This window comes from Bombina bombina, chromosome 4, assembly GCF_027579735.1.
Source record: "Bombina bombina isolate aBomBom1 chromosome 4, aBomBom1.pri, whole genome shotgun sequence".
In the NCBI taxonomy this organism is placed as follows: Eukaryota; Metazoa; Chordata; class Amphibia; order Anura; family Bombinatoridae; genus Bombina; species Bombina bombina.
In genome coordinates, this window is record NC_069502.1 from 676291308 (window position 1) to 676317567 (window position 26260).

Below are 26260 nucleotides of genomic sequence, written 5' to 3' on the forward strand. Positions count from 1 at the left end.
ATTCTTAAATACATATTTGTGTATATATATATATATGTGTGTGTTTATATACTAGGGATGGGCGAATGTTTCTAAAAATTCGAAATTTAAACCAATTTTGATACATTCGTTCGTTCAAATCGAATTTTGAATGTTTATATAACATTCTAACATTCTATTTTCGAATTTTTGTTTTCGAATTTTTCAATAAAATTCGAAAATATTCGTTCGAATAATAGAATGTTTAGCTATGTATTCATTCAATTTCGAAATGTAATATTCGTATTTGAATGTGACATTCAAATTTGAAATAGTATTTCTAGTCTACAACTGTGTTTAATAAATGTAATATTCGAATTTGAATGCTACATTCGAATTTGAATGTCACATTCAAATTTGAAATAGTATTTCTAGTCTAATACTGTGTTTTAAATGTGATATTCGATTCGAATGTGACATTCGAATTCGAAATAGTATTTCTAGTCTAATACTGTGTTTTATAAATGTAATATTCGAATTCGAATGTGACATTCGATTCAAATGTGATATTCGATTCGAATGTGACATTCGAAAACTGTAAATAACATTAGAAAATTGAATTTTTAAGAATATTCGTTCTTATCAACATTCTATTATGTAAATCAAATTTCTACAATAACATTCGTTCTAACATTCGAATTCGGATATAAACACATTCGCCCATCCCTAGTATATACCTATGCCTGTATATTTATTCCTATAGATATATAGGTATAGATATTTATTTTACATGAACAGTATCAGATATATATAGAAATATATATTTATTAATAAAAAGTACATTATTTTCTATGTGAAGTAGAAAGGATTGTCAAAATATGCATTTTGCGCATCGCGTTTCTTATTTAGATCGCAACGTGGTCCGGTTAACGCACATAAGAATTTAGGATTCTTAAGAGGCGTTATTGAAATATTACATATAAAATATATTTAAAAATTAATATAAATTATTAAAAGTTATTAAACATACTGTAAAATATTCTAAATAATCCATATAATATATATATTACAGTATATTTAATAATTTTTAATTTTTATTAAAAAATATATATATATATATATTTTATATGTAATATTGCAATAACGTGCCTTAAGAATACTCATGTACTCTAGCTTGACCATGTTGGGATCTAAATTGAGAAACGCGATGTACAAAACCCATATTTTACATTCCTATGTTCTTCATATAAAAACAATGTACTTTTTATTATTAAAGTGACATTAAACACTTTGAGATGGTAATTTAAAGTGATACATAATATTTCAGTTCCTGTTAGAAATGGAAGTACAGAACACTGTTATATTCCACACATCCATTGGCTGCACTCTCCGGTGACCTATTTATAACTGTCCCTAATTGGCCACAGCAGAGAAGGTAACCTAAGTTACAACATTGAAGCCCCATTGTTTTATAGACACTAAAACTTTAAACTTATTTTGTCACTATTTAAACAGCTAATGCAACTTTAAAAATACATGTACATGATATTCTCAGACTAATCTTTTCTTTAAATACATCATTCTATCTAGCATTTATTTAGCGTTTAATGTCCCTTTAAATATATATGTCTATATATATCTGATCCAGTTCATGTACAATACATATCTATAGGAACATATATGCAGTTATAGGTATTTACACACATTTATATAAATATGTATTTAAAGGGACACACTTTTAAACATCTTTCCAATTCACTTCCATTAACAAAATGTGTAGTCTTTTTATATTTACACTTTTTGAGTCACCAGCTCCTAATGAGCATGTGCAGGAATTCACAGAATATATGTATATGCATTTGTGATTCGCTGATGACTGTCACATGATAAGGGGGAATGGAAATAGACATAACTTTGAAATTTGTCAGAAAAAAACTCTACTACTCATTTGAAGTTCAGACTAAGTGCTATTGAATTGACCTTGTATCATGAATTTGTTTATTGGTCCTTTAAGAATAAAAAGGACATTATCCTGTATGTGAAGAACATTGGAATGTTAAATATGTACAGCAGTAAATATACAGTAAAACACAGAAATACGTAAACACATATGTACACACTTATATACACACATATATATATATATATATATATATATATATATATATATATATATATATATATATATATATATATATACATATTTAGACATGTATATGCATGTATTTCTATGTTAAAGCCCTTTGCAGCCTTTTTTTCCCCTAACACCTGAGACCATGTATTTTGGAAATTTTTGTTAATTTTTTTATTCAAGCGTAACAGTTAACCAGCCATAACCCGATGCACGTTACATTCAATTGTGCTTGAGCAAACAAGTATACTTTCAACTTGTAATACGCACGCTACTTCCAACATGCACCATCACTAGCAATAAACCCCTTATTGCTTGCGTGTAACAGCGCTCCACTCGTAATCTGGCCCTTAGATGGCTGTTGGCTTAAAGGGACAGTCAACACCAGAATTTGTGTTGTTTAAAAAGAAAGATAATCCCTTTATTACCCATTCCCCAGTTTTGCATAACCAACACTGTTATATTAATATACTTTTTACCTCTGTGATTACCTTGTATCTATGCTTCTGCAAACTGCCTCCTTATTTCAGTTCTTTTGACAGACATGCATTTTAGCCAATCAGTGCTGGCTCCTAGGTCACTTAACGTGCATGAGCTCAGTGTTATCTATATGAAACACATGAACTAATGCCCTCTAGTGGTCAAAATGCATTCAGATTAGAGGCGGTCTTCAAGGTCTAAGAAATTAGCATATGAACCTCCTAGTTTTAGCTTTCAACTAAGAATACCAAGAGAACAAAGCAAAAATGGTGATAAAAGTAAATTGGGAAGTTGTTTAAAATTACATGACCTATTTAAATCATGAAAGTTTTTTTGGACTTGACTGTCCCTTTAATTTTAAAAGTTGTTTAAAGAGAATCTTTGGGAATTAAAGGTGTGAAAAGGGTACACAATCTATTGGGTTAGAACACTGGTTTTAAAACCTGTCCTCATGCCTCCCCAACAGGCCAGGTTTTCAGGATTACCTTGGATGAGAGCAGGTAAAATAACCATGTGTACTAATCAGCTGATTATTTCACCTGTGCTCTAGTTCAGATATCCTCAAAATGTGGCCTGTTAGGGAGGACATCTAGGATTCATTGATAAGTAAGGGCAGGCAAATGGCTGTTGTGTATCTATCCAATTTCCCAGTTATGTTAACCCCTTTCTGTTTTGTCTTCTTTCTGTAACTAATTATGCTGCACCGGTGGTGCTAATTCTAGATTACTAATGTTTATTCTGCTGAAAAGTTATTTGGGTAGTTACTATGGTGTTAAAAAAACTTTTACGGTGTTCATGATATGCTAGTGTAGCAAATATTACCAAAATACTTTGGGGCCGAATTATTATTGTGCGAGTGGACATGATCCAATATTGTGGATCGTGTCCGCTGCACATCGATAAATGCCGACAGCATACGCTCTCAGCATTTATCATTGCACCAGCAGTTCTTGTGAACTGCTGGTGCAATACAGCCCCCTGCAGATTTGCGGACAATCGGACAATCAGGAGGTGTCAATCAACCCGATCGTATTTGATCGGGTTGATTTCTGTCGATTTCTGTCTGCCGCCTCAGAGCAGGTGGACAGGTTATGGAGCAGTGGTCTTTAGACCGCTACTTCATAACTTGTGTTTCCGGCGAGCCTGAAAGCTCGCCAGAAACACGGGGCATCAAACTCTATACGGAGCTTGATAAATATGCCCCTTTGAGTTAAAAGAGAAGTATAATGGAAAATTTGTATTACCATTCTTGCATTGTGCCATAATTTTGGAAATGTTACAATTGTAATTTATATGTAACATATAAATTAAAACCTTACTTTTTATTCTTTGGTGGCAATATTTTAATTTTAACCAAACATGGAAATATTCTCAGGATATAGTGAACAACATTTACTAAGTAGTCTCAAAAGCCACTCCAGTTTAACCAGAGTACCAAACCCTTACAGTATAAACAGCACCTATGTTATGCTAAATAGCACTTTTCTCTAAGATGTATATAATGTCATAAAAACTAGTGAAGCTCAAGAGGACAGTGAAGCTGGCAATCCTAAAGAGGGTGCGTAGTACATTTTTTCCACTGCTATTCAAATAATTAGGAGGTGAAGCAAAATGTGTGCATTAATCTAAAGGTTTTGTTAAGAGCAATATGCATAATATGCATAATAGTATGTTATTGAAGAAATCAGATGTGGGAGGCATTAGAGGAATTGGTATTTAAACAAAAACAAAAAGGAGCTGAAAATGTAATATTTACTGTATGTTTAGGTGGGCATAGTTTATTAGTGGTCAAAATGGCATCATGATAGCTCTATATTTGCACAATAATTTGAATGAAAAAGGGTCATGAGATAAAATAATCAAAATGAATCCTTGTGGATATATTTAATATGTTTCCGTTGCTGAGATATAGACAGGTATTTCATGGTAGTCTGTGATCTGGAAAATTAGTGGCTAGAGTATGTATAATTGGAATGAGTGTGTTATATATAAAATGTGGTGTATAAAACAGTCAAAGGCATAGCAGGTAGTACAAGTGAACAAAGGCGCATTACTGGTGTGGTCCTCCTCATTGAGGGCATGAAAATAAAAACCTATCCGTTCAGATGAGATGATATAAAATGATCCCCTAGCAATGTGAGATCCCTAGTGAAATTCTAAATGCAGATTTTGCTTTACTTCTCCAAGGGGCATTTGCTGCATTTCTGTTTTGTGAAAAATGACAAGCCCAGTGCAATATAGCACTACATGACATGAGAGTTCTTATGCATTTATACTTTGTGCTTTTGTATTTTATATTACTTTAGACTTTAGATTAAGTTTAATTATATTTAAACTTTGAGCTTTCTATTTTGTATTTTGTTTTGTATATGGTAGTGTATTTGGGACTGTGATTTTACAAATTCTGATTAAGCTTTAAAATTTTCTGAGTAACTATAACAAATTAGGCTCATACTTTTTATATTTATGTATTACAAATTCCATTGCACTTTGTATTTCTTCTATTTAAAATAGAACTGACAGCTTTGATTTCCCAAGGAGCATCCTTACTTTTTTATGGGTCAGATAAGTAAATATTCTCTAGTTTGGAGAGAAATTTAAGTGCAGGCATCACAAGGGCTGAACTCACTAAATTCTATAAGAAAAAGGGTGAAACCTGAAAGTCCCAGAAAGTTGCCTTCTATAGAAAGTCACAAGGCTCTCTGGGATACATAATTTCAAATCGGAAAGGGATGTTTACAAGAGAACACTTGGGGCTGATATAAAGGTGGATATTTATCAAGCCATCTACCGCAAATACGATAAAATTCCACAGCGTAATTGTTGCAAGCTTGATCCGATCTAGTTAGCAAAGCCTACATACAGACCGGCAAAAGTTGTGATGTAACATACGATCTGCCAGTCTCAATCCGACGCAGATCAATGCTTACGTCATTACAGATGTTCCGAATACACATTCAGCTCTATTTGACAGTTTTTCAAAGTTATCAAATAGTTAACAAGTACGCTCACGGCTGTTCCAGCCCAGCGTACCTGGTTTTCAATCCACCACCCTGGAGGCCGCGGATGCCGTAGGAATCAATGGGAGTCTGAAAGCAGCGAAAGCTTATGTTAGATGCTGCCAGATATCCCATTGATTTATATGGTAGAAAGCAAGTAACGTTTATACCTAACACCCTAACATAAATCCCGAGTCTAAACACCCCTAATCTGCCGCCCCGTCATCGCCGCAACCAAAATAAAATTTATTAACCCCTATTCCGCCGCTGCCGGACCCCGCCACCACTAAATTAAGTTATTAACCCCTATTCCGCCGCTCCCGGACCCCGCTGCCATTAAATAAACGTATTAACCCCTATTCCGCTGCTCTCCCAGACCCCACCGCCACTAAATAAACATATTAACCCCTAAACCTCTGGCCTCCCACATCACTACCACCAACTAAACTTATTAACCCCTAAACTGCCAGCCCCCCACATCACAATAAACTAAATTAAGCTATTAACCCCTAAATCTAACAACCCGCTAACTTTAAATTAAAATTACAACATCCCTATTTCATATAAATTTAAACTTACCTGTAGAATTAAAATAAACTATTTTTAAACTATTAATTAACCTAGCCTAACTATTATACTACACTTAAATTAAACTACCAATTAAATTAACTAAATTACATATTAAAAAAACTTAACCCTACTAAAATTATTTAAATCTACTATTAAACCTAATTACAAATTACTAAATTACCAAAAAAATAAACGCATTGAGGCCTATTTATCATAGGTCTTGCGGACCTTATCCGACAGTGTAGATCAGATCCGCAAGACCTTGCTGAATACGGAGAGCAATACGCTCTCCGTATTCAGCATTTCACCAGCAGCTCACAAGAGCTGCTGGTGCAATTCCGCCCCTTGCAGACTCACGGCCAATGGGCCGCCAGCAGGGGGGTGTCAATCAACCCGATCGTACTTGATCGGGTTGAATTCCGGCGATTCCTGTCCGCCTCATCAGAGCAGGTGGACAGAGTTATGGAGCAGCGGTCTTTAGATTGTAGTTGAGAACTGCATCCCTAATTAACACACAGCAGAAAAAAAAGTGTTTCCTTTCACATTTAGAAAAAACACTATAAAAAAACTTAAGAAGAAATAAAAATATTACCATTAAGCCTGCAGACAAGGGATGAGCAGTTGTGATCATGAATATACAATTGTCAGATCAAACGTATTACAAATAACTAGAAAAGGAGCCCATCCAGTAATATACTATGTAACTAAGAAAAATAATAAAAACATTCAATATACACACTCAACAGGAATTTGACAAACTGGTGCCCTCTAATCCTAGCTTGGGGACATTTTACATGCTCCCAAAAATCAGCATACCAGGAGACCATTAATAACAGGTATTGGTACTATAACTGACCAAATATCTGGCTTAGTGGAGAATATTCTTAATCCCTTAGTTATCAACACTACTAGCTTTATAAATGACACCACTGACTTGACTTTCTTAACAAAATCAGCCAGATAAAGGAACTGCCAGAGAATACCACACTTCTGACAATGGATGTGGAATCCCTATACAGCCATATTCCACATGAAGATGGTATTGATACCTGCTTAAAATGTCTTTCCTCCTACAGCCCAAACCACAAATATAGCTCTTCTACAGTCAGAATTTATACTCACACACAATTATTTCCCCTTTAATAATTTTATCTACAAATCATGAGGACAGCCATGGGCACCAAAATGGCACCACAGTACACAAACCTCTTTGTGACTGAATTAGATCAGAGATTCCTAGCCACTTACCCTAACAAACCCTTTAAATACTTTCACAACATTGATGATGTATTCGTCATATGGACTGAAGGAGGAAAAATAGAACATTTTCATAAATCATTTAATTTATTTCACCTATCAATCAAACTTATAATTAACATTTCTAAAGAATGTGTCAACTTTCTGGATACAACAAATATCCATCACAAATGGGCAAACTGCACTCATCTGTATACATGAAACCAACAGATATATGCATCTATCTCCACAGCTCCAGCTCCCACCTAAGTCACGTTAAAACATCCATAATCTACAGCCAGGCTACCAGATATCACATAATTTGCTCAGATACCAAGGACCATGACAAACATCTCAATCATTTTAACAAAAAGGCTACAAAAACAAGTGTTATAAATAAAAAACAAACAAACAAAACAGAATTTATATTTACCAATAAATTTCTGCCAACAAGAGGTCAAGATTCAACCCTCACAAGAGCTTTAATCCCTCCCACCTACTCTCTCCACTCAGTTTATGTATAGCCAAGCAGAGGATAGAGACTGAAAAGGTAGGAAAGACAAAAAACAGGGTTAAGAGGTGCAAATAAGAACTGTCGCCCATATAGAAAAAATACAGGAGGGTCCTATGGAATCCCATCCTCCCAGAAATGTATTGGTTAGTATAGATGTCCATAACATACAATACACAAAATGAGAGTCCATGTTAAGGATGGGTGGGACAAAATGATTGCAGTTCCTATTTCCTGGACACTGAAGCCTGAAGGACTTTCCTGCCAAAAGCAGCTTCAGAAGAAGCATAAATATCAAAAAGATAACATTTAGAAAATGTATGAGAGTAGACCAAGTTGCCGCCTTTCAAATCTGTTCCAAGGAGGTATCATTTTTTAAGTAGATAGAGACCTAGAAGAATGAGCAGTTACTCTTTTTAGAGGCGGTGATCAGAAGACAGAACTGATAATAACTTTAGATCCAAGAATGCATAGGATCAAAACGGGGATTTTGCAAAACAGAAAGAACCAGATTCAAATTCCAAGGTGGACAAATGGGCCTAATAACAGGGCAAATTCTCAAAAAGGCTTGTACAATTGTTTGAAAATCAGGCAACTTAGCTAGCTTCGTGTGAAACAAAACAGATCATTCAGAAATTTGACCCTTTAAAGAATTAAACCAACAAACCCTTATCCACTCCATCCTGAAGGCATTGAAGAATTCTAGGGATTCTTCAAGATTTAGCTGTATAAGAACACCAAAGAAAGTAAGCTTGCCAAATCTTATGATAAATTATCTGTGTGACACGCTTTCTGGCTTGTAGTACAGTAGAGATAACAATCAGAGAAAACTGTTTTTGAGAATTAGGTGTTCGACCTCCACACCATCAAATTCAGAGGTTTGAGATCCGGATGATACAAAGGTCCTTAAGACAGCAGATCTTTAATTAGGGGAAGAGCCCATGGTGAAAGAGAAATCTGAATTAGGTCTGCATACCAAATTTTGCAGGTCCACGCCAGAGCTATGAGAATTTCAGAAGCTGATTCCTGTTTGATTCTGGCAATGACTCTTGGAAGAAGAACAAACAGGGGAAAAGGATAGGTCAGTTGAAAGTTCCAAGGACAGACTAGAGCATCTATCATGTAAGCTCTTGGATCTCTTGACCTGACACAATAAACCGGAAGTTTGCATTTCAATTTGGACGCCCTTAGATCTATTTCTGAAAGAACCCACCTCAGGACCAATTGATCAAACAAGTCCTGATGAACAGATCATTCTCATGGATGGACAGACTGATGACTTAGGTAACCTGTTTCCCAATTGTTGACTCTGGGAATGTGAATGGCTGATAGGGTGCAGTGGTTTTCCTCTGCTCAAGACAGAATGTGAGATAACTCTTTCATTGCTAAGGGACTTTGATTCCCTGATGATTGATGTTCGCCATGGCAGTGATGTTGTCTGACTGGAATCTTATTCATTTTTCTTGTTTGAGAAGGGGCCAAGATTAAAGGGCCCAGAGAATCCCACACAATTCTAGGATGTTGATAGGTAACCTTGCCTTCTGCAGGTAAATACTCTGTGTGCTCTCTGGGACTCCCAACCCATCAGACTTGTATCCATAGTGACTACGTCCCAGTCAGGCCAAAGAAAAGAAGTTCCAAATAGGGACTTTTCCTTCACCGTGAGAGAGATGGTTTGACTGAACAACTGAGCTCTATCTGAACAATCCTTTGACCACTGTTGAAACATGGACAATTGTAAAGGATGAAGATAAAAGCGAACAAAAAGTACTGTGTCTGATGCTGCCACCATAAGACCCACTACTTCCATTCATTGTGCTACAGATGGAGAATGAGCCATCTGTAGGGAACGATAGGCAGTCTGAAGTTTGGTTCTGTGAGTATCTTTGAAAAACAAGCGCATTTGAACAGAATCTATTATCACTCTTAGAAAAACCACCTTTGTGGCTGGGGATAAAGAACTTTTGGGGATATTGATTTCCCATCCATTTTCCTTAAGGACAGATACCATCCTGTGGGTATGAGCAGTAGCCAGAGAAAGAGATGGAGCTTGGACCAAAATATCATCCAAATAAGAGGCAATGGAGATTCCCTGTGCTCTGATCACTGCTAAGAGAGCTCCTAATACCTTCAAGAAGATGTGTGGGGTTGTAGCCAAATGGAAAGGGAGGGTCACCAATTGCTAATGATTGTTGAGAAATGCAAATCTTAGAAACTTGAAATGGTCCTTGTGAATTGGGAAGTGTAGATAAGCATCCTTTAAATCTATGGTTGTCATCAATTGACCTTCCTGAACTAGAGGCAAAATGGTACGGACCATTTCCATTTTGAAACAAGGTACGCAAACAAATTTGTTCACAGTCTTTAGGGCCTCCTTCTTTTGGACAATCAACATATTGGAATAGAAACCCTGTCCCTGTTGAGAGTTTGGAACAGGTTGGATCACTTTTATGTCCACTAAGTGTTGAACACATTGAACAAAAGCAGCTGCCTTTACAGGATCCTTTGGAACTTTAGACAGATAAAACCGTTGCTCAGGGAGGTCTTGTGTGAAAGATTATGTGATAATCCTGGGATATGATATTAAGAATTGAGGGATTCTGAACTAATTGAGACCAAGCCTTATGAAACCCAATTAATCTGCCCCCTACCAGAAGATCTTCTGGACAAGGGGCTGTCCCTTTATGCAGATTTCTAATTGGAATTGGGCTTTTTGGTCTGTTTGTTCTTAGACCAAGAGGATCTTGGCTTCCAAGAAGGTTTGGAGGATTCAGACTTTTGGTTGGAGGGGGACTTTTGATCTCTAAGGGAGTAAAAGGAATGAAAATTATTTGTTTGTTTGTACTTCTCCTTAGATTTCTTGTCCTGAAGTAGAAAAGCCCCTTCCCCCCAGTGACAGTTTGGATAATAAAATCCAATTCTGACCCAAAAAGCATCATCCTTTAAAAGGGAAAGATAATAGCCTATTCTTAGAGACCATATCAGCTGACCAATATTTAAGCCATAAAGCTTTCTTTAATAAAACAGCAATTAACATATTCTTGACATCAGTTTTAATAAAATGCATCATAAATTAAATCATTAACCATCTTAAGGACTTTAATGCAGTTGTGAATATCCTCAGAAGATTAATTAGACACCATCTGAGAAAGAGAATCACACCAGAAGAATGCTGCAGCAGCCACACAGGTGATTGCTACTGCAGGTCTAAGTTGAAGAGCTGATTAAGAAAATAAAGTAAGGACTCAGATTTGCCGTCCATTGGATCCCTAAACAAAGAATTATCCTCCTTGGTGGAAGTCGCTCCATCAACCTTAAAGGGACATTAAACCCAATTTATTTCTTCATGATCCAGATAGAGAATACAATATTAAACAACATTCAAATTTACTTCTATTATCTAATTTTCTTCATTATTTAGATATCCTTTGTTGAAGAAATAGCAATGCACATGGTTGAGCCAATCACACGAGGCATCTATGTGCAGCCACCAATCAGCAGCTACTGAGCCTATCTAGATATGCTTTTTAGAAAAGTATGTCAAGAGAATGAAGCAAATTAGAAAATAGAAGTAAATTGGAATGTTGTTTAAAATTATATTTTCTATCTGAATCATGAAAGTAAAAAATTGGGTTTAATGTCCCTTTAAGGACTACTTCCCAGGCTGTTAAATTATTTTCTGAAAGTGGATAAATTATTTTGAACCTGTTAGAAGGTGCTTAATGAATTTCTGTTTTTTGGTTATATATTCTGTAACCAGATCTGGTGCTTCAAATGCCTTAAGCACTGTGAGTTGAGCTTTAAAGACCTGATTCAACTTATTTACAGGCTTGGAATCCTGTGGATTTGGTTCTGATACCTGAAGCAGGAAGCGGATATGATCCACATTTTTTATCTAAACTTGGAATCAGACTCTGGCTCAGTTGCTGGTTTAGAGCCCTCAGAGGAAATTTCACCCTCAGAAAAAGACTCAGCTGAGTCAAAGCTTTGTAAGTCAAGTTATAACTGAGTCTGGGGTACAGAATCCTACGTATTTCAGGGGATGTGAGGTAAATATCCAGATTTTCGCTTACGCTTACTTGGTTTGGGGGTGCCCGCTAAAAGCTCCATCATAGTCTTTCCAAGATTTGTTTTAAACTCTGGTAAAAAATTCAGTGGAATCTTCTTGAGCCATATAAATAGGCATGGGCACTAAATATACTGACAGGATTATGGGTTGCAAACCAGAGATGTGGGACAAAATTAACACACTGGTTAATTTGGTCCACTGGTACAATCACAAATAGACACAGCACCGCACCACTTTGTCCTGTACACGCAGGAGGGGGTTACTGCAGACACGCCAAAGTATGCAATGTCCAAAATATTCCACAGCACTAGGATTGTAGATAAGACTTTATTGGAACATCAGAGTCATCAGATATACAAGCGATGTTTTGGGTTAACAACCCTTAATCATGCAATTTGGTCCACTGGAACAGTTTTTCATAATAAACAGGAATAATGGACTGCAGTATGCAGCTTAACTCTGGAACGTTATGTAGGTCAAAGCTTGCGAGTAAAAACTCAAAAAACACTCTTTAAATGTATAAAATGTTCCACTTTGATCCTGCCTCTGTCTCCCCCCCCCAAACTGCATCCACAATGAGCTTGATCACTAATTTCATAAGGCAGTTAGCTGTTTTCTTAAAGAGACAGTGATGCCTTTATTTTTTTTAAAGGCAAAAAATGTAACCCATGCAAAAACATAGTGAGAGCTATGAAGGGGTATAGGAGAATGAAATAAGAGGAATTTTGAGTCTGAATTCTGGAAATGCTTGTGTTAAACACATAGATAAAGCTCCATGTTTAAAGGCTGTAAACCCCCAACTATGTAGTGTCTATAAAAGGAAAGTACTAGGGATAGTTCCTGGGCTGTGTTTAGTGTCTGAGTCACTTACCTGGACTGCAGCATCTCTACACTATATCTTATCAGCTTGTTGAGGCCTTTCTCCCTCACAGAATGCTGATCCAGTAGAGAGCTCATCCAGTGCAAGTAAATATACTGCAGAGGATACTTGCGGAAGTACCTGCAACCCCTCAGGTGGAGGCTAAGGGACGAGCAATTATGGCAGAGAGATTTACCCGTGAGGGTACTGACATGCCATTACTTTACCCCTGTTTCACTTAGAATCTTGGATAAATTAACCTGAAGTCTTCCCTAAGCAAATATGGAAGTCAGGTCTGAGCTCCCAATAAATGATAAGATAGAAATGCTCTTGTAAAGGTTCTTGACCTCCTCCTGACCGCTGGAAATATATATCCTACATTTTATGGACACTTATGGACTCTCATAATCTTACAAAAGAAATAACTCTGCCCTGAATACCCCACGTGAACACTTATTACAATACAGGGAGAAGAAAAATATATCACATAGTCAAATACAACCCTGCTCAAGAGGGGATACGAGAAATCCTAAAAGATTTAAAGCCACTACTTACAGAGTATCCCACACTCAAAAAAATATTTCCACAACCCCCAATCCTGGCATTCAGACAATCACCTAACCTAAAACAGAAACTGGTCCACAAAAAACTAGAACGAGAACACCAAGCGCTGCAATAAACTTCTAGCAAACTACATCAACACATTTGTGAAAAAAGCACAGCAAATCACAAGAATAAATCTTATAACATTAAAGGGTCATATTCCTGTATATCTGTAAATGTGGTATACATGATACATTGCACTTCATGTGAAGTGGAATGTTATATTGGAGAAAAGCCAAAAAACTGCACTTTCGGATAAACTTGCACACAGACACTCAATCAAAAATCACTGTGAAACAAAATACTGCACTCCTGTTGGTCACCATTTCAACCAATCTGACCATCCATCGAAAACCTCAAAATCAAGATTTTCAGAGGCAACTTCAAAAACACCCTGAAAAGAAAAACATTTGAAAATGATACTGCACTATAAAACTTTAAATACTGGACTAAATTCTGACTGGGTTCTTGACACATTATTAAAGCTTTTTGAAATATACTTTCATATGGTCAAGTACATTTTATATTCCCCACTCATAGGTACATAAGTAGGCTTATGTCCATACCTATGTCATTTTTTTTTTTCAATCTTCCTTCAGTGTGTACACAAAGCCGCATGTACACATAATAGTACATAAACATTTATATTTATATTCCCTCCCTGTATACTTAAATACATATCTTTTTACATCTTTATGCCATGTAGATATATATTTTTATGTCATTATATGCTCTATATCTATAGCTATTCCCTGTATTTGTCTGCCTCTATACACCTTTCACCTCAGATCCCCTCATGATTTTACTATACTCCCTCCTCTTCCTGTACTCAGACCCTACTGATAAACATACTTGATTTCACTATTTCCATCCAGGGTTCAAGAAATTTTACAATTACTGTCCCCTAGTCTTTTGACAATATATGTAAACATAGGCCAAGGGGTGCTATTGCTAAACTATATCATCTTTTCAATTTTCCAAATAATGGTAATAAAGCAAGGTTCCTACAGTCTTGGGAAGCTGAAGTGGAAGTAGAATGGACCCCAGAAAAATGGGCTGATATCTGGAGGTGTGGATATTCTTTTTCTCTTGAGAATGAGAACCAGAAGAAAAATTATCTAAAAGTTGCCTATAGATGGTATTTGTACCCATTGAGACTATATGCTAGTAAGGGGTACAATAGCCAGGTCTGCTTTTTAGGGTGTGAGGAAAAGGGAACATACATCCCCATGTGGTGGCACTACAGATCAGTGGCCCATATCTTGGGCCAGACTTCTGAATTGTTAAGTTTAGTATTTGACAAATACAACTGTCTCCTATGTGGGCATTACTGCACCATCATATTCCAAGGCTCTCCCCTAAATATATTAAATTAGCAGCGATAATTTGTACAGCCACTAGAATATGCATAGCTCATTATAAGAGATAAATACTTTTTTTCTTCCAGATGACTAGTATATCAGCAGTTTTTTTGGATAAAAACCCCCCAGTTTTTTAATACTTGGGAACTTTGAATATTGTATTCTGAGGCTTCCTATAGGAGCAATAGGTTGCAATAACTCTTGTATCCTACCAGGTTAACTTAAACCGTGCACTAAACTTTTTAATGTGAGAACAGATCTTTCTTGTAAACCCCCTCCCCCTTTATTTTCCTCTCCTTGTTCTCATAACGGTATTAAAGGTTTGGCTAACAATTTTGAAATCATCAATAACTATGCTGTATTATTATCTGGCTTTATTGGAATATTAATATTTTTAAGATGTGAATTTTATTTTGGAAAAATGTACATTGTGAGTGTTTTTTGACCAAGGTCATTTGCTATATAGATACATGTGATGATTTTATCATCTAATTTTATTATAAAACTTAGTAACAATTATTAAAGTAATGCTCTTGTTACTTTAGTATCTAAATCAATGGGCTACTCCAAACAGCATCATAGATTTAAACAAATACTTGTTTATTTGGAGCATTTTCCAGATAACCAATAATACATACATAGATGGCACTAATAACTTATATTTAAAGTATACCTCTTAACATTTACCTTTCTATTGTCTGGGATGAAAAGATTGGGGGACATTGTGCTGGGCTGGGGTCAAGGTTGAGTTCCTTCTGGCACAATCAGAAAATCAATTGACAGGACAAGAACCCTTCATGACCAGAGTCTCAGGGTAGTTGTTGGGCATGGCTAAGTATGGATTAAGTGGTCTCCAGTATCATTTTGTGAAATTTTAGAGAATGTCTCTGCAATAGCCCAAGCAACCACTCGGTTCAGTTCTTTAATGCCTCCATAGAATATATTCCACAAGAAAGAATATTTTTCTTCATTAATGCAGAATGTTTACTATAGTCATGGCTTATATATGTCTCATTGTATAATAATTCTTTCTTGTGAATAATCTTCTTTTAAAGGGATATTAAACCCTATTTGCTTTGTGTAAAAAAAGGGGGGGGGAGGCTTATCCCATGCCCCTTAAAGAGACCAAAAAGAAAATTCTCTAAAATGCTGCAAATCAGATCGATGGATTAGGTACTTTACAGAATTTTGAAAACAAGAATACTTTATTGGCTTTTTGGCTGTTTAATGTTCCCTTTATTTAATCAAATTATTAATGCATCTCCCCACATAAAATTACATCAGATATTATTTGCCCAATATTTGGAGAAATGGACAACATATATGTAAAAAATAAAAATAAATCTCATTTGAAGAATTGTTTACAACTTACACATTGAGTTGTGACCAATTATAGGAGATGACGAGTCTGTATAATAAGAGCCAATCTGCTTTCTTCCATTGTCATCTAGAATATTAAGTGGATCGTGAATGTCATTGAATGAGTGTAGAGACCGAATGCTGCTAACACTGCTAATTACAGACACATGTTGATCAATCATTGAACCAAGCCTGTGGGATTCTTGGTAGCTTAAATTATTTCCATAGTATCCTGTAAAAGAAAATGTATTTCCAAAAACTTAAATTCTACACGTTGCATAAACAGAATACAATACCTATACAGCACAACTGTGATACGCATAGAACTTACTCAATAGACATATCTCTTTTACAGTGTCTAACCACCAAAGATCATGAAGTGAATAGCTGTCAATCATAAAACAAGCAAGTTAGTTTATTTAAAAAAAATATATAAATACCATTTGAATTATTTGAAGAATAAGTTCCTTCTTGACAGGTTCCAGAAATTGATCCACTTAAAAAGTTGTATCCCCCTGGATTAAGGAGCTGCATGCTGGCTATATCTTGTGCATTTGATGTAGATCCATAATTTGTAGAAGGACGGGAACTGTATGGAGACACTGCACAACTGCTAGTAAAATAGTCTCTAGAAATGTGTTGCTCATTTAAGGGTGTATAACGATTTGGATCCACTTTCTGATGAAAAGTACCAGAGGAAGTTTGAGCACGAAACAAGGGTTGGTAGTTTGTGCCAGTTCCAAAACAGTTCTGGTTTGTTTGTGGAATGTTATGGTAAAGTGGCTCAGAAAAAGAGGAGATTTGAGAATGTGTAGGAAGCACTGGGCCTACACTACAAGGCCTTAAAACCATTGGGCCTTGATTTATAACACTTCCTCGGTTCAACATGGCAGGGGACATAGGTGGCGTCATCAGGTGTCCTGTGTTTTGGGAAACCTCAACATGATCTGCAACATATATAAAATTAAATAACTTTCAAACTCACAATTAATATGTTCTGACCTAATTTTGATTTTGAAATTGTAAACATAAAAATACTTTGCTATTTACTATTTTATTGCCTAATAGTTGTTTAATAAATTACAGAAAATAAATGTGTACAGAATATGTCAGATGGCAATAAACAAATATCTGTCACAAATGGACTGAGAACTAATACTCTCCTTCTATAGTAAATGACTGCTGCCTTCTTTCAGTCTCTCCCCAGGGACCGTGAAATAGTAGAAAAAACAATGGTAGATGGCGCTGGTCTCTGGAAAATGTAGATTTCTCTGATAATAAAGAGAAAAAGGCTTGTTGTTTGTATTAAAGCCCAGTGAATATGGTGCAGTATACTTACTCCTTAAGTTGCATAATGTCCGCTTGTTTAGGAGTATCTCCCTCAGATGTCCTTTCTTGATGCTTGAGTGAGATTTCAATAAAGTTGGGAGTAGAATAAAGACTCTATAAACAGTGTGTAAGATTGATGATAAAAAAATAAGTAGTAGATTTTTGTCGGGGGCGGAGCCGACCATGGACTGAAATGGCCGCTTTGAAGTGAAGCTCTGAGAGTTAATAGACACAGTGGGGGAATAAGTCTAAATAAAACTATGCTTTAGTTGCACTAGAGTATGTATTAAGAAGCAAAGAACCTCGATACACTTTTTAAGCAAGAGGGAAGTGAGAGATCTGTTCCAGCACTGCCGGAAAAGGAGCGCCAAATCCGCCATTACAGGATTAACATAAACTCTGCACGGAGGACAAAGATCTCGTGAAACGCTACAAAGATCTCACACCGGATACTATTATTTAACGTGGCTATCTAACTTGGCCAATTGCCTGTTCTTTATAACTGGGCACGAATATCACAGAGGAGGGAGCGAGGAGAAGGTTTTCGGAGCGGTGGCCATTACAACACCCATGCACTTGTAAGGTGAGTGCCATACCGCATTACAGCTATACATTAAGCAAAGGGGTATACTCACACCATAGCGGATTGTAGCGCTGGGATCAGGGAGCAACCTGTTTGTTGCCACATTGGAGATTTGTCGCTCTCACGGGTGTCACGCTATTGCTGCAGACCAGTAACCTGTAGCTGTGAACTGCCAGCAAAAATAAGGGACAGCCTTTGTACAGCAGCTGCAGCCTGGTCGGCAAGCACACGCAGCTTATTACTTGAACTGGGGAATTGTCAAAGGGACACAAGAAACTGAGATCAGACCCTCAAACACAATTCTTTAGCACACATAAGCAGACCTGCCTAACAATATTCAGAATCCTTAAAAGCTGCAAACAGTGTCACAGAAATACAAGCACTAGCATCACCACTTTCCTACTGTTTATTTGCACTTGCCTGGAGAACTTTTACTGACAGTTGAGCAGGCCTGTGACTGATTTTATTGTCTAAACAGCTCCACATCCCTAAATAAAAACAAGTAAATAAATAAATAAAGAAGGAAAGGGAGAAAAAGATCAGAAGAGAAATAGGAGCGGCGCAAAAAGGTTTAAAACTGTTTAGCAGCTACATCATATCCTATCTTTGTGACCTGCAAGGCACTAGCTCCAGGAAGAGACATTTCACTCTGTGCTTTACCTATCCACACAAGTATGGCATCAAAAAGATCACTCAAAAATGATAAGGGCTTGAAAGCTAGCTCTAATAAAATGAACATGTTTTTTAAAACAACCCAGGCAATGACAACAGATGATGAGGACTCATCCCAGGCGCCAGAGAAGGGGGAAAATTTACAAAACACGACACTAGACACTCCACTCACAAGAGCGGACTTGAAAGACCTCCCCACAAAGGGGGATGATCAAGGATGGGCTAGCAGAGGTACGGAAAGAGGTTAATGAATTAGGCAACAGAGTGGAATACTTGGAGGAACAGTCAGAGACTCAAACCTCAGATATGGACCTAATAAACAGAAAATTATCCACTCAAGAATCTCAAATATCCTTTCTTCAAAAAAAAAAAAAAATTAGAGGATCTGGACAATAGAGGGAGGAGGCAGAACATAAGGATTAGAGGCTTACCAGAAAGAATTGCTCCTGAGAATCTGCTCTCCTCCCTACAGGACTTGTTCAAAACCATACTAAAAGTCCCAGAATTTACTGATTTGCCATTAGATAGAGCCCATAGGGCGCTGCGTCCACAACCTAAAGACAAAGACCCCCCAAGGGATGTAATCATAAAGTTTCATAGATATCTAGACAAAGAAAGAATCATGAAAGCGGCGAGGCAACAGCAATCAATAATCTACCAAGGGCAACAATTACAAATTTATTCCGACCTCAGCCCACTCACTCTACAAAACAGAAAAGAAACAAGATTCTTGACGCAACATCTACAGGACAAAGGGATCCCTTATAGGTGGGGGTTCCCTTTCAGCATTAAGGTGCTGAGGGACAATCGAATGCACACCTATAGATCTCTAGAAGATTTGGAACCCTTCTGCACCCAACTCGGAATACCACAGCCCTCCTTGCCATCACTCCACGAGACAAAAGCTCCAGAAAGCCTTCACCAACTACAGCAAAGACCACGCTGGCAAACAGTTCAACGGAAAAGAACAAGAGCTCCTATCCCGAGTAGCTCTTCAGCAGCTCAAGATCCTGACATTGGATGAAACAGACCACTCGGGAAATAAGCCGACCAAGGTAGTCCGCAGGTGCCTTGAAGACAGTTCTTGGACTGTCCTTGCCGTTTTGCAGAGACTCTACACTCAGGTAATACTGTTTTATGTATATCTTGTTGTGATGTCTGAAGCCCCTTCCTGGGAATTGAAGCCGAATCCCGGTGGGAAAGACTATGAGAGCATACAACCTCATATAAGGGCTATTTACCAATGACTGTGAAAGACTCTGCCTTTTTTTTTTTGGTTTTTCTTTTCCTTTTTGTGTATTAGAGGTGCTATAGCTTAGTTAGGAGGAGAGGAGGAGAAAGGAAAAAATAAATAAATAAATTATTAAAAAAAATAAATAAAAAAAAAATGAATGTATAAACATGTGCACTTCCCTTACGCTTTGAAACCCCATCTGTGTCTAGACCGAATTAGGTCTTTGAATTCCCCTATCTTATTGATTTACCTCTCACTTGAGAGTTTGTAACTAATGATCATGCTTATGGTTAAAATGTGGTTATTGTTTTATTTTGTTAGCAGGTTTGTGTTGTTTTCTTTTGTTTATTGTTGGTCTCTACTATGTGTCATAAAGTATTATATTGCCCAATCGATAGAATTACAGAATAAGAATGTGCTACTACAAAACAGATATCTAGCCTATGCCTTATGATATAAAATTGATATCACAAAACTGTAGGGGCCTGAACTCTCCTAACAAGCGGTCCATGGCCCTGGCCTGGTTTAAAAAATTACAAGGATCGATAGTATTCCTTCAAGAAACACATTTTTCAAAGAATAATGCCCCACCCTTATATTCGAAAATTTACACTCAACAAATTTTTAGTTCTAACATCGGGAAAAAGAATGGGGTGGGCATTTTAATTAGTAGAGACATCCCATTCCAGGTCTTAGAAACGCATGCAGATGAGGACGGCAGGTTTTTGCTACTAGTAGGAAAGCTATATAATACGCAACTAACGTTAATGAACATCTATGCACCAAATACTGGTCAACAACAGTTTTACAATAGAGCTCTAACTAAATTGGGAGAGGTTCAGAGGGGAGTGGTAATAGTAGGTGGCGACTTAAATATCACTTTGGACCCTTGTGTAGACAGCTCCACAGGGAAAAGTCAAATAGCTCAAAAACACAGGACACGAATCACCCAAAAGATAGATACATTATTACTAATGGATGTATGGAGGCTGAATCATCCAAGGTCACGTAGTTACACCTTTTACTCACACCCATGCCATTCCTATTCCAGAATAGATTACTGGCTGATAGACCATAACAATATAGCACTGGCCACGGATGCGGATATCCTGCCGATTTCGTGGTCGGACCATGCATCCATCACTCTGGAACTTAATTGGCCATCAATGCCTCAACGCCAAGTCCCATGGCGTTTAGATCCCACTATATTACACAACCCAACCACCAAAAAATATATAGGTGAGCAGATAAAAGAATTCTTCCAGCACAACACTCCGACAGACACGAATGGGATTAACAATTGGTTGGCCCATAAGGCAACTATCAGGGGGGAGTTGATTATGCAAAAAGCGATACTACGGAAAAAAATACAATACAGAATATAACAAGTTACTCTCAGAGTTAAAGTTAGCGGAACAACGTCATAAACTCAACCCTATGAGGGAAGACCTTACACAGTTAGTCAATAAAACTAGAGAGGCTTTTAGACAGCTTTTGCAACGGAATGAAAACAAAAAAGCTTTTTATCTTAAGAAAATGTATTTCCATAACAGCAACAAAGCCGGTGCCTGGCTGGTGAGAAGTTTAGCTAAAAAGACGTATCAGGCCCACATTTTTAAAATGGACAATGCTACAGGACAAACAGAAACAGAGCCTCAAAAAATAGCAAATGTGTTTGGAGACTACTATACCAAACTATACAATATCGCTAGGCAGGGTGATTCGGATAATCTGAACGCACTTAACCAATATTTAGAAACTGTAGATACTCCTAAAATCTCTGCTCATGAAGCGGATATTCTGGACTCTCCTTTCACTTTGAAGGAGATCATGACCGCCATTGAAACACTTCCAAATAATAAAAGCCCGGGCCCGGACGGATACTCCAATGACTACTATAAAACATATAAAACCTCTATAGCCCCACACCTGTTGAAGACTTTCCAACACATAGACGAATTGGGCTATTTCCCAGCTGGATGCCTGGAAGCCCATATCTCCGTACTGCCTAAACCAAATAAACCAGCCACTTTACCAAGTAGCTATAGACCCATTTCCCTGCTCAACACGGATCTTAAACTCTTTGCAAAAATCTTAGCAGGGCGAATCAATAAAATCTTACCCCAGATCGTCCATCTAGACCAAGTAGGTTTTGTCCCAGGGCGAGAAGCGAGAGACAACACCATTAGAACACTGCAATTAATTGACTATGCTAAAATTCACAATCTGGGAATGGTGATTGTCTCCGCTGATGCTGAAAAAGCGTTTGACCGCTTGGATTGGAGATTTCTGCGGGCAGTGTTAAGTAAAATGGGATTCGGGGAAACTATTATAAAACGAATTTTCAGTTTATATCACAGCCCCTCGGCTAAAGTAAAAGCAAATAAAATATTATCGGAACCGTTTGTTATACGAAATGGAACCAGACAGGGATGCCCCTTGTCTCCTCTTTTATTCGTGTTGAGCATGGAAATATTGGCGCATAGAATCAGACAAAATGCACACGTCTCCGGCATAAAAATAGGCCAAGATAACTATAAGTTATCACTCTACGCGGATGACGTGTTGTTTACACTGACCAATCCCATAGAATCGATAGCAGCAATACTAAGCGAGTTTAGAGAGTTTGGTTCTCACTCCAACTTTCTTATAAATGACCAAAAGTCGGAGATTCTAAACATCAATCTGCCAAAAGCAGAATACACTGAGTTACTAGAGAAATGCCCATTCAGCCCTCAAAAAAAGGCCATTAAATACCTAGGAATATACCTGTCCCCCAAACCTAACATTCTGTTCGAACGGAATTATCAAACCCTATATAATGAACTAAACAAAGATCTAAATAGGTGGAGTGATAAATCTATTTCTTGGTGGGGCCGTATCCAGGCGGTGAAAATGAATGCACTGCCCAGAATCCTTTATTTGCTCCAAACGGTGCCAATTACTTTGAATACCTCATTTCGCAACAAACTTCAAAAATTGTTAAACAACTATGTTTGGGGTAAAATTAAGCCGAGAATTCTCAAAGCAACAATGTACCGATCCACCCGTGGAGGGGGCTTGGGACTACCCAACATAGAAGTATACTATAAAGCTAAATGCTTACAAAAAATACTAGATTGGCACCGCAATGCGGAAAATAAAGCCTGGGTAGCACTAGATTCCCATATTTTGAAATCCCCCTTTCCAGGAGTGTTGTGCTGGGTGGAAAAGAAGTGCCGTCCGCCCTGGTTTAAGGCATACCCATTGTATCGGCATGTGTTCGAGATCTGGGACAATAATTTAGCTGATGCTAGCAGTGTATCGTCCTTGAGATCCCCAATGTCCCCAGTGTCACCTAACGCGGAACTGCACGGAGGACTAGAACAAAAACTCACTAAACAACATGATTGGGAGATAGGATACACGACACCCATATACAAATTTCTATCTGACGGTAAACTCAAACAGATGACTGACCTGAAAGACATAATGGGAGGGGCCTTCTCGAGATGGTTGAAGTACTATCAACTTCACCACCTCCTGTCCACTTCACCAGACAGAGAAGAGATGATCAGACGACCCACCTTGTTTGAGCAACTATGCCTGGGTGATCAGACACTAAGTCATACATTGGCATGGGCCAAGAAAGCCCTTTCTCAGAATGATGTAAAAGATGCTCCTAATTACAGGGACAGATGGCACAGGGAATTGGGTAGGGAGTTAACTGACAAAGAATGGAAATACATTGTTCATAACACTAGTACATCCTCGGTATCTGCCAAGGCGTTAGAGCTCAATTTTAAAATACTGATGAGGTGGTACCTCACCCCAGTGAGGATCAAGACAATATACCCATTGGCTTCCGATACATGTTGGAGGGGTTGTGGCGGTAGGGGCACCATGCTTCATATATGGTGGTCCTGCTCTAAACTACAGCCCTTTTGGCTAAGAATAGAGGAATTTATTAAATCCATTAGCAATCAACATAGCAAATATCATATGCATCCTACTACTGCATTATTGAACCTACTCCCACACTGCAAGTGCAAAATACGTAGGAAATTAATACAACTAGCCTTAAACACAGCAAAATCTCTCATAGCAGCTAATTTGAAATCACAATCAATCCCCACATACCGGGCCTGGGAATCACTCATGGATCATTCGATCCAATTAGAGGAATATGGCTATTTCATTAGAAAAGATATGGAGATGTTTCATAATATAAAGTTCTATTGGGAAACCCGAATGCACACACACTGATTGTCTTGCATGCCTATCTGATATGATAGTGTCCACTAGTTGGGAAACACCCCCCCGTAAAATAGATAGGTACGAATTAAAAGGCATATTCCTGTATCGAATTGGGTACAGAGATTAAAGTTTTTGGGCATGACTACAGAGACCAACCAAGGTTTTATTTTACTATTAAGTTGTGTAATGTTATCTTAATTATTCACCCATCATACAAGAAAATTTTGGATGTTAAGCTCTCGCATTGTAGATTAATGGAATAGAATCATTCATATGTATCCAATGTAACTTGAAATGCACTGATATGCATTGTTACCATGTTCATCCAATAAAAAATATTTACAAAAAAAAAAAAAAATAAGTAGTAACTTACTTCATCAATATTAGGTTTCCGGCCGTCACAGCAAAAGAAGGAAAAATCTTCCCATATAGTTATTTAAAAGTATATTTATTTGCTCTACGCGTTTCAACGTCTGTAAACGTCTTTGTCGGTTTAAATACAGGTGTGCTTTGTTCCAATTTCCTGTTCAACAGGAAATTGGACTCACAAAAAAATCGGAATTATTACAACAGTTATTAGTTTATAAAACATCCTATATAGATTATGTTCATCCCTAACTAAGTATACAATTCATTTCAAAGTTATAATTTTTGATATGCCCTTATCTTTGTTTAGTTTTATTTATGTTTAGATAGTTCGGTATGAACATAATAATTGACCAATAAGATAAGCCCTATTGTAAAATAACCAATAGAAAGGATCCGTAATTAAAAGTCCTCAAACGAGTAGTGTGATGTAAAGAGTTCCATTTCAGGTCCGATTTGGAATCACGTGCTTTTCCCAACCTATCCGGAGTGTGCTGGTATTTTGTGCGGAGAGTTCCGGATTCCATCCTGTTTAACGTCACATGTTTTCACCAACCTATCATGAATGGGCTGGTATATGTTACAGGACAGTTCCATTTCGGGTCCAACTTTGTAGATGAACAAAAGGAGGCGGAAGTCTCGATTGATGTTCATATCCAGAGATTGTTCATAAATATATAATCATCTATTGTGTAATTTCTGTGAAATAGAATAAACAAATGAACAGTATTTGTTCTTAATACATAACATTGTTTGTACAATAAATTCTTTATACAAAATCCCAAATGTCAAAGACATGTATGTTTATAGCAAAACAAAGTTTTCTTTTTTTTTATAAAAACAAGTAAGTAATTTTTATTATTATAACAAAAATCTACATCACAAACAGATATGCCTATCATTTAGATTTCAATAACCTATGGTAAAAATCATGAGGTTTATTCTTCTATTTACAGTAAATAAAACAACTTATAGTTTATATATATATTAGTTATGTGTACTGAGTGTTGGTGAGGTGAATGGCTTAAATCAGTACACATAACTAATGTCTATGTTAATTTGTATAAATGCTTTAATAAATTATATAGTGAAGAAATATTTGATCTATAGCACTGTCACTATAAGTTGTTTTATTTACTGTAAAGAGAAGAATAAACCTCATGATTTTTACCATAGGTTATTGAAATCTAAATGATAGGCATATCTGTTTGTGATGTAGATTTTGGTTATAATAATAAAAATTACTTGTTTTTATAAAGAAAAAGAAAACTTTGTTTTGCTATAATAGTTCACTGCAATACATGTCTTTGACATTTGGGATTTTGTATAAAGAATTTATTGCACAAACAATGTTATGTATTAAGAACAAATACTGTTCATTTGTTTATTCTATTTCACAGAAATTACACAATAGATGATTATATATTTATGAACAATCTCTGGATATGAACGTCAATCAAGACCTCCGCCTCCTTTTGTTCATCTACAAAGTTGGACCCGAAACGGAACTGTCCTGTAACATATACCAGCCCATTCATGATAGGTTGGTGAAAACATGTGACGTTAAACGGGATGGAATCCGGAACTCTCCGCACAAAATACCAGCACACTCCGGATAGGTTGGGAAAAGCACATGATTCCAAATTGGACCTGAAATGGAACTCTTTACACCACACTACTCGTTTGAGGACATTTAATTACGGA

At 37.0% G+C, this 26260-nt stretch overlaps 1 protein-coding gene across 1 annotated transcript in view; it reads right to left on the reverse strand.

Moving 5' to 3' along the window:
* RFX6 (regulatory factor X6) overlaps positions 1-26260 on the reverse strand; it is a 179813-nt gene that overhangs the window by 1573 nt on the left and 151980 nt on the right. Inside the window, exons 17-18 of the mRNA XM_053710808.1 lie at positions 16577-17083; positions 16150-16368 (exon numbers count right to left, since the gene is read on the reverse strand). Coding sequence (XP_053566783.1) covers positions 16150-16368; positions 16577-17083 — 726 coding nt within the window. The remainder of the gene's footprint in view (positions 1-16149; positions 16369-16576; positions 17084-26260) is intronic.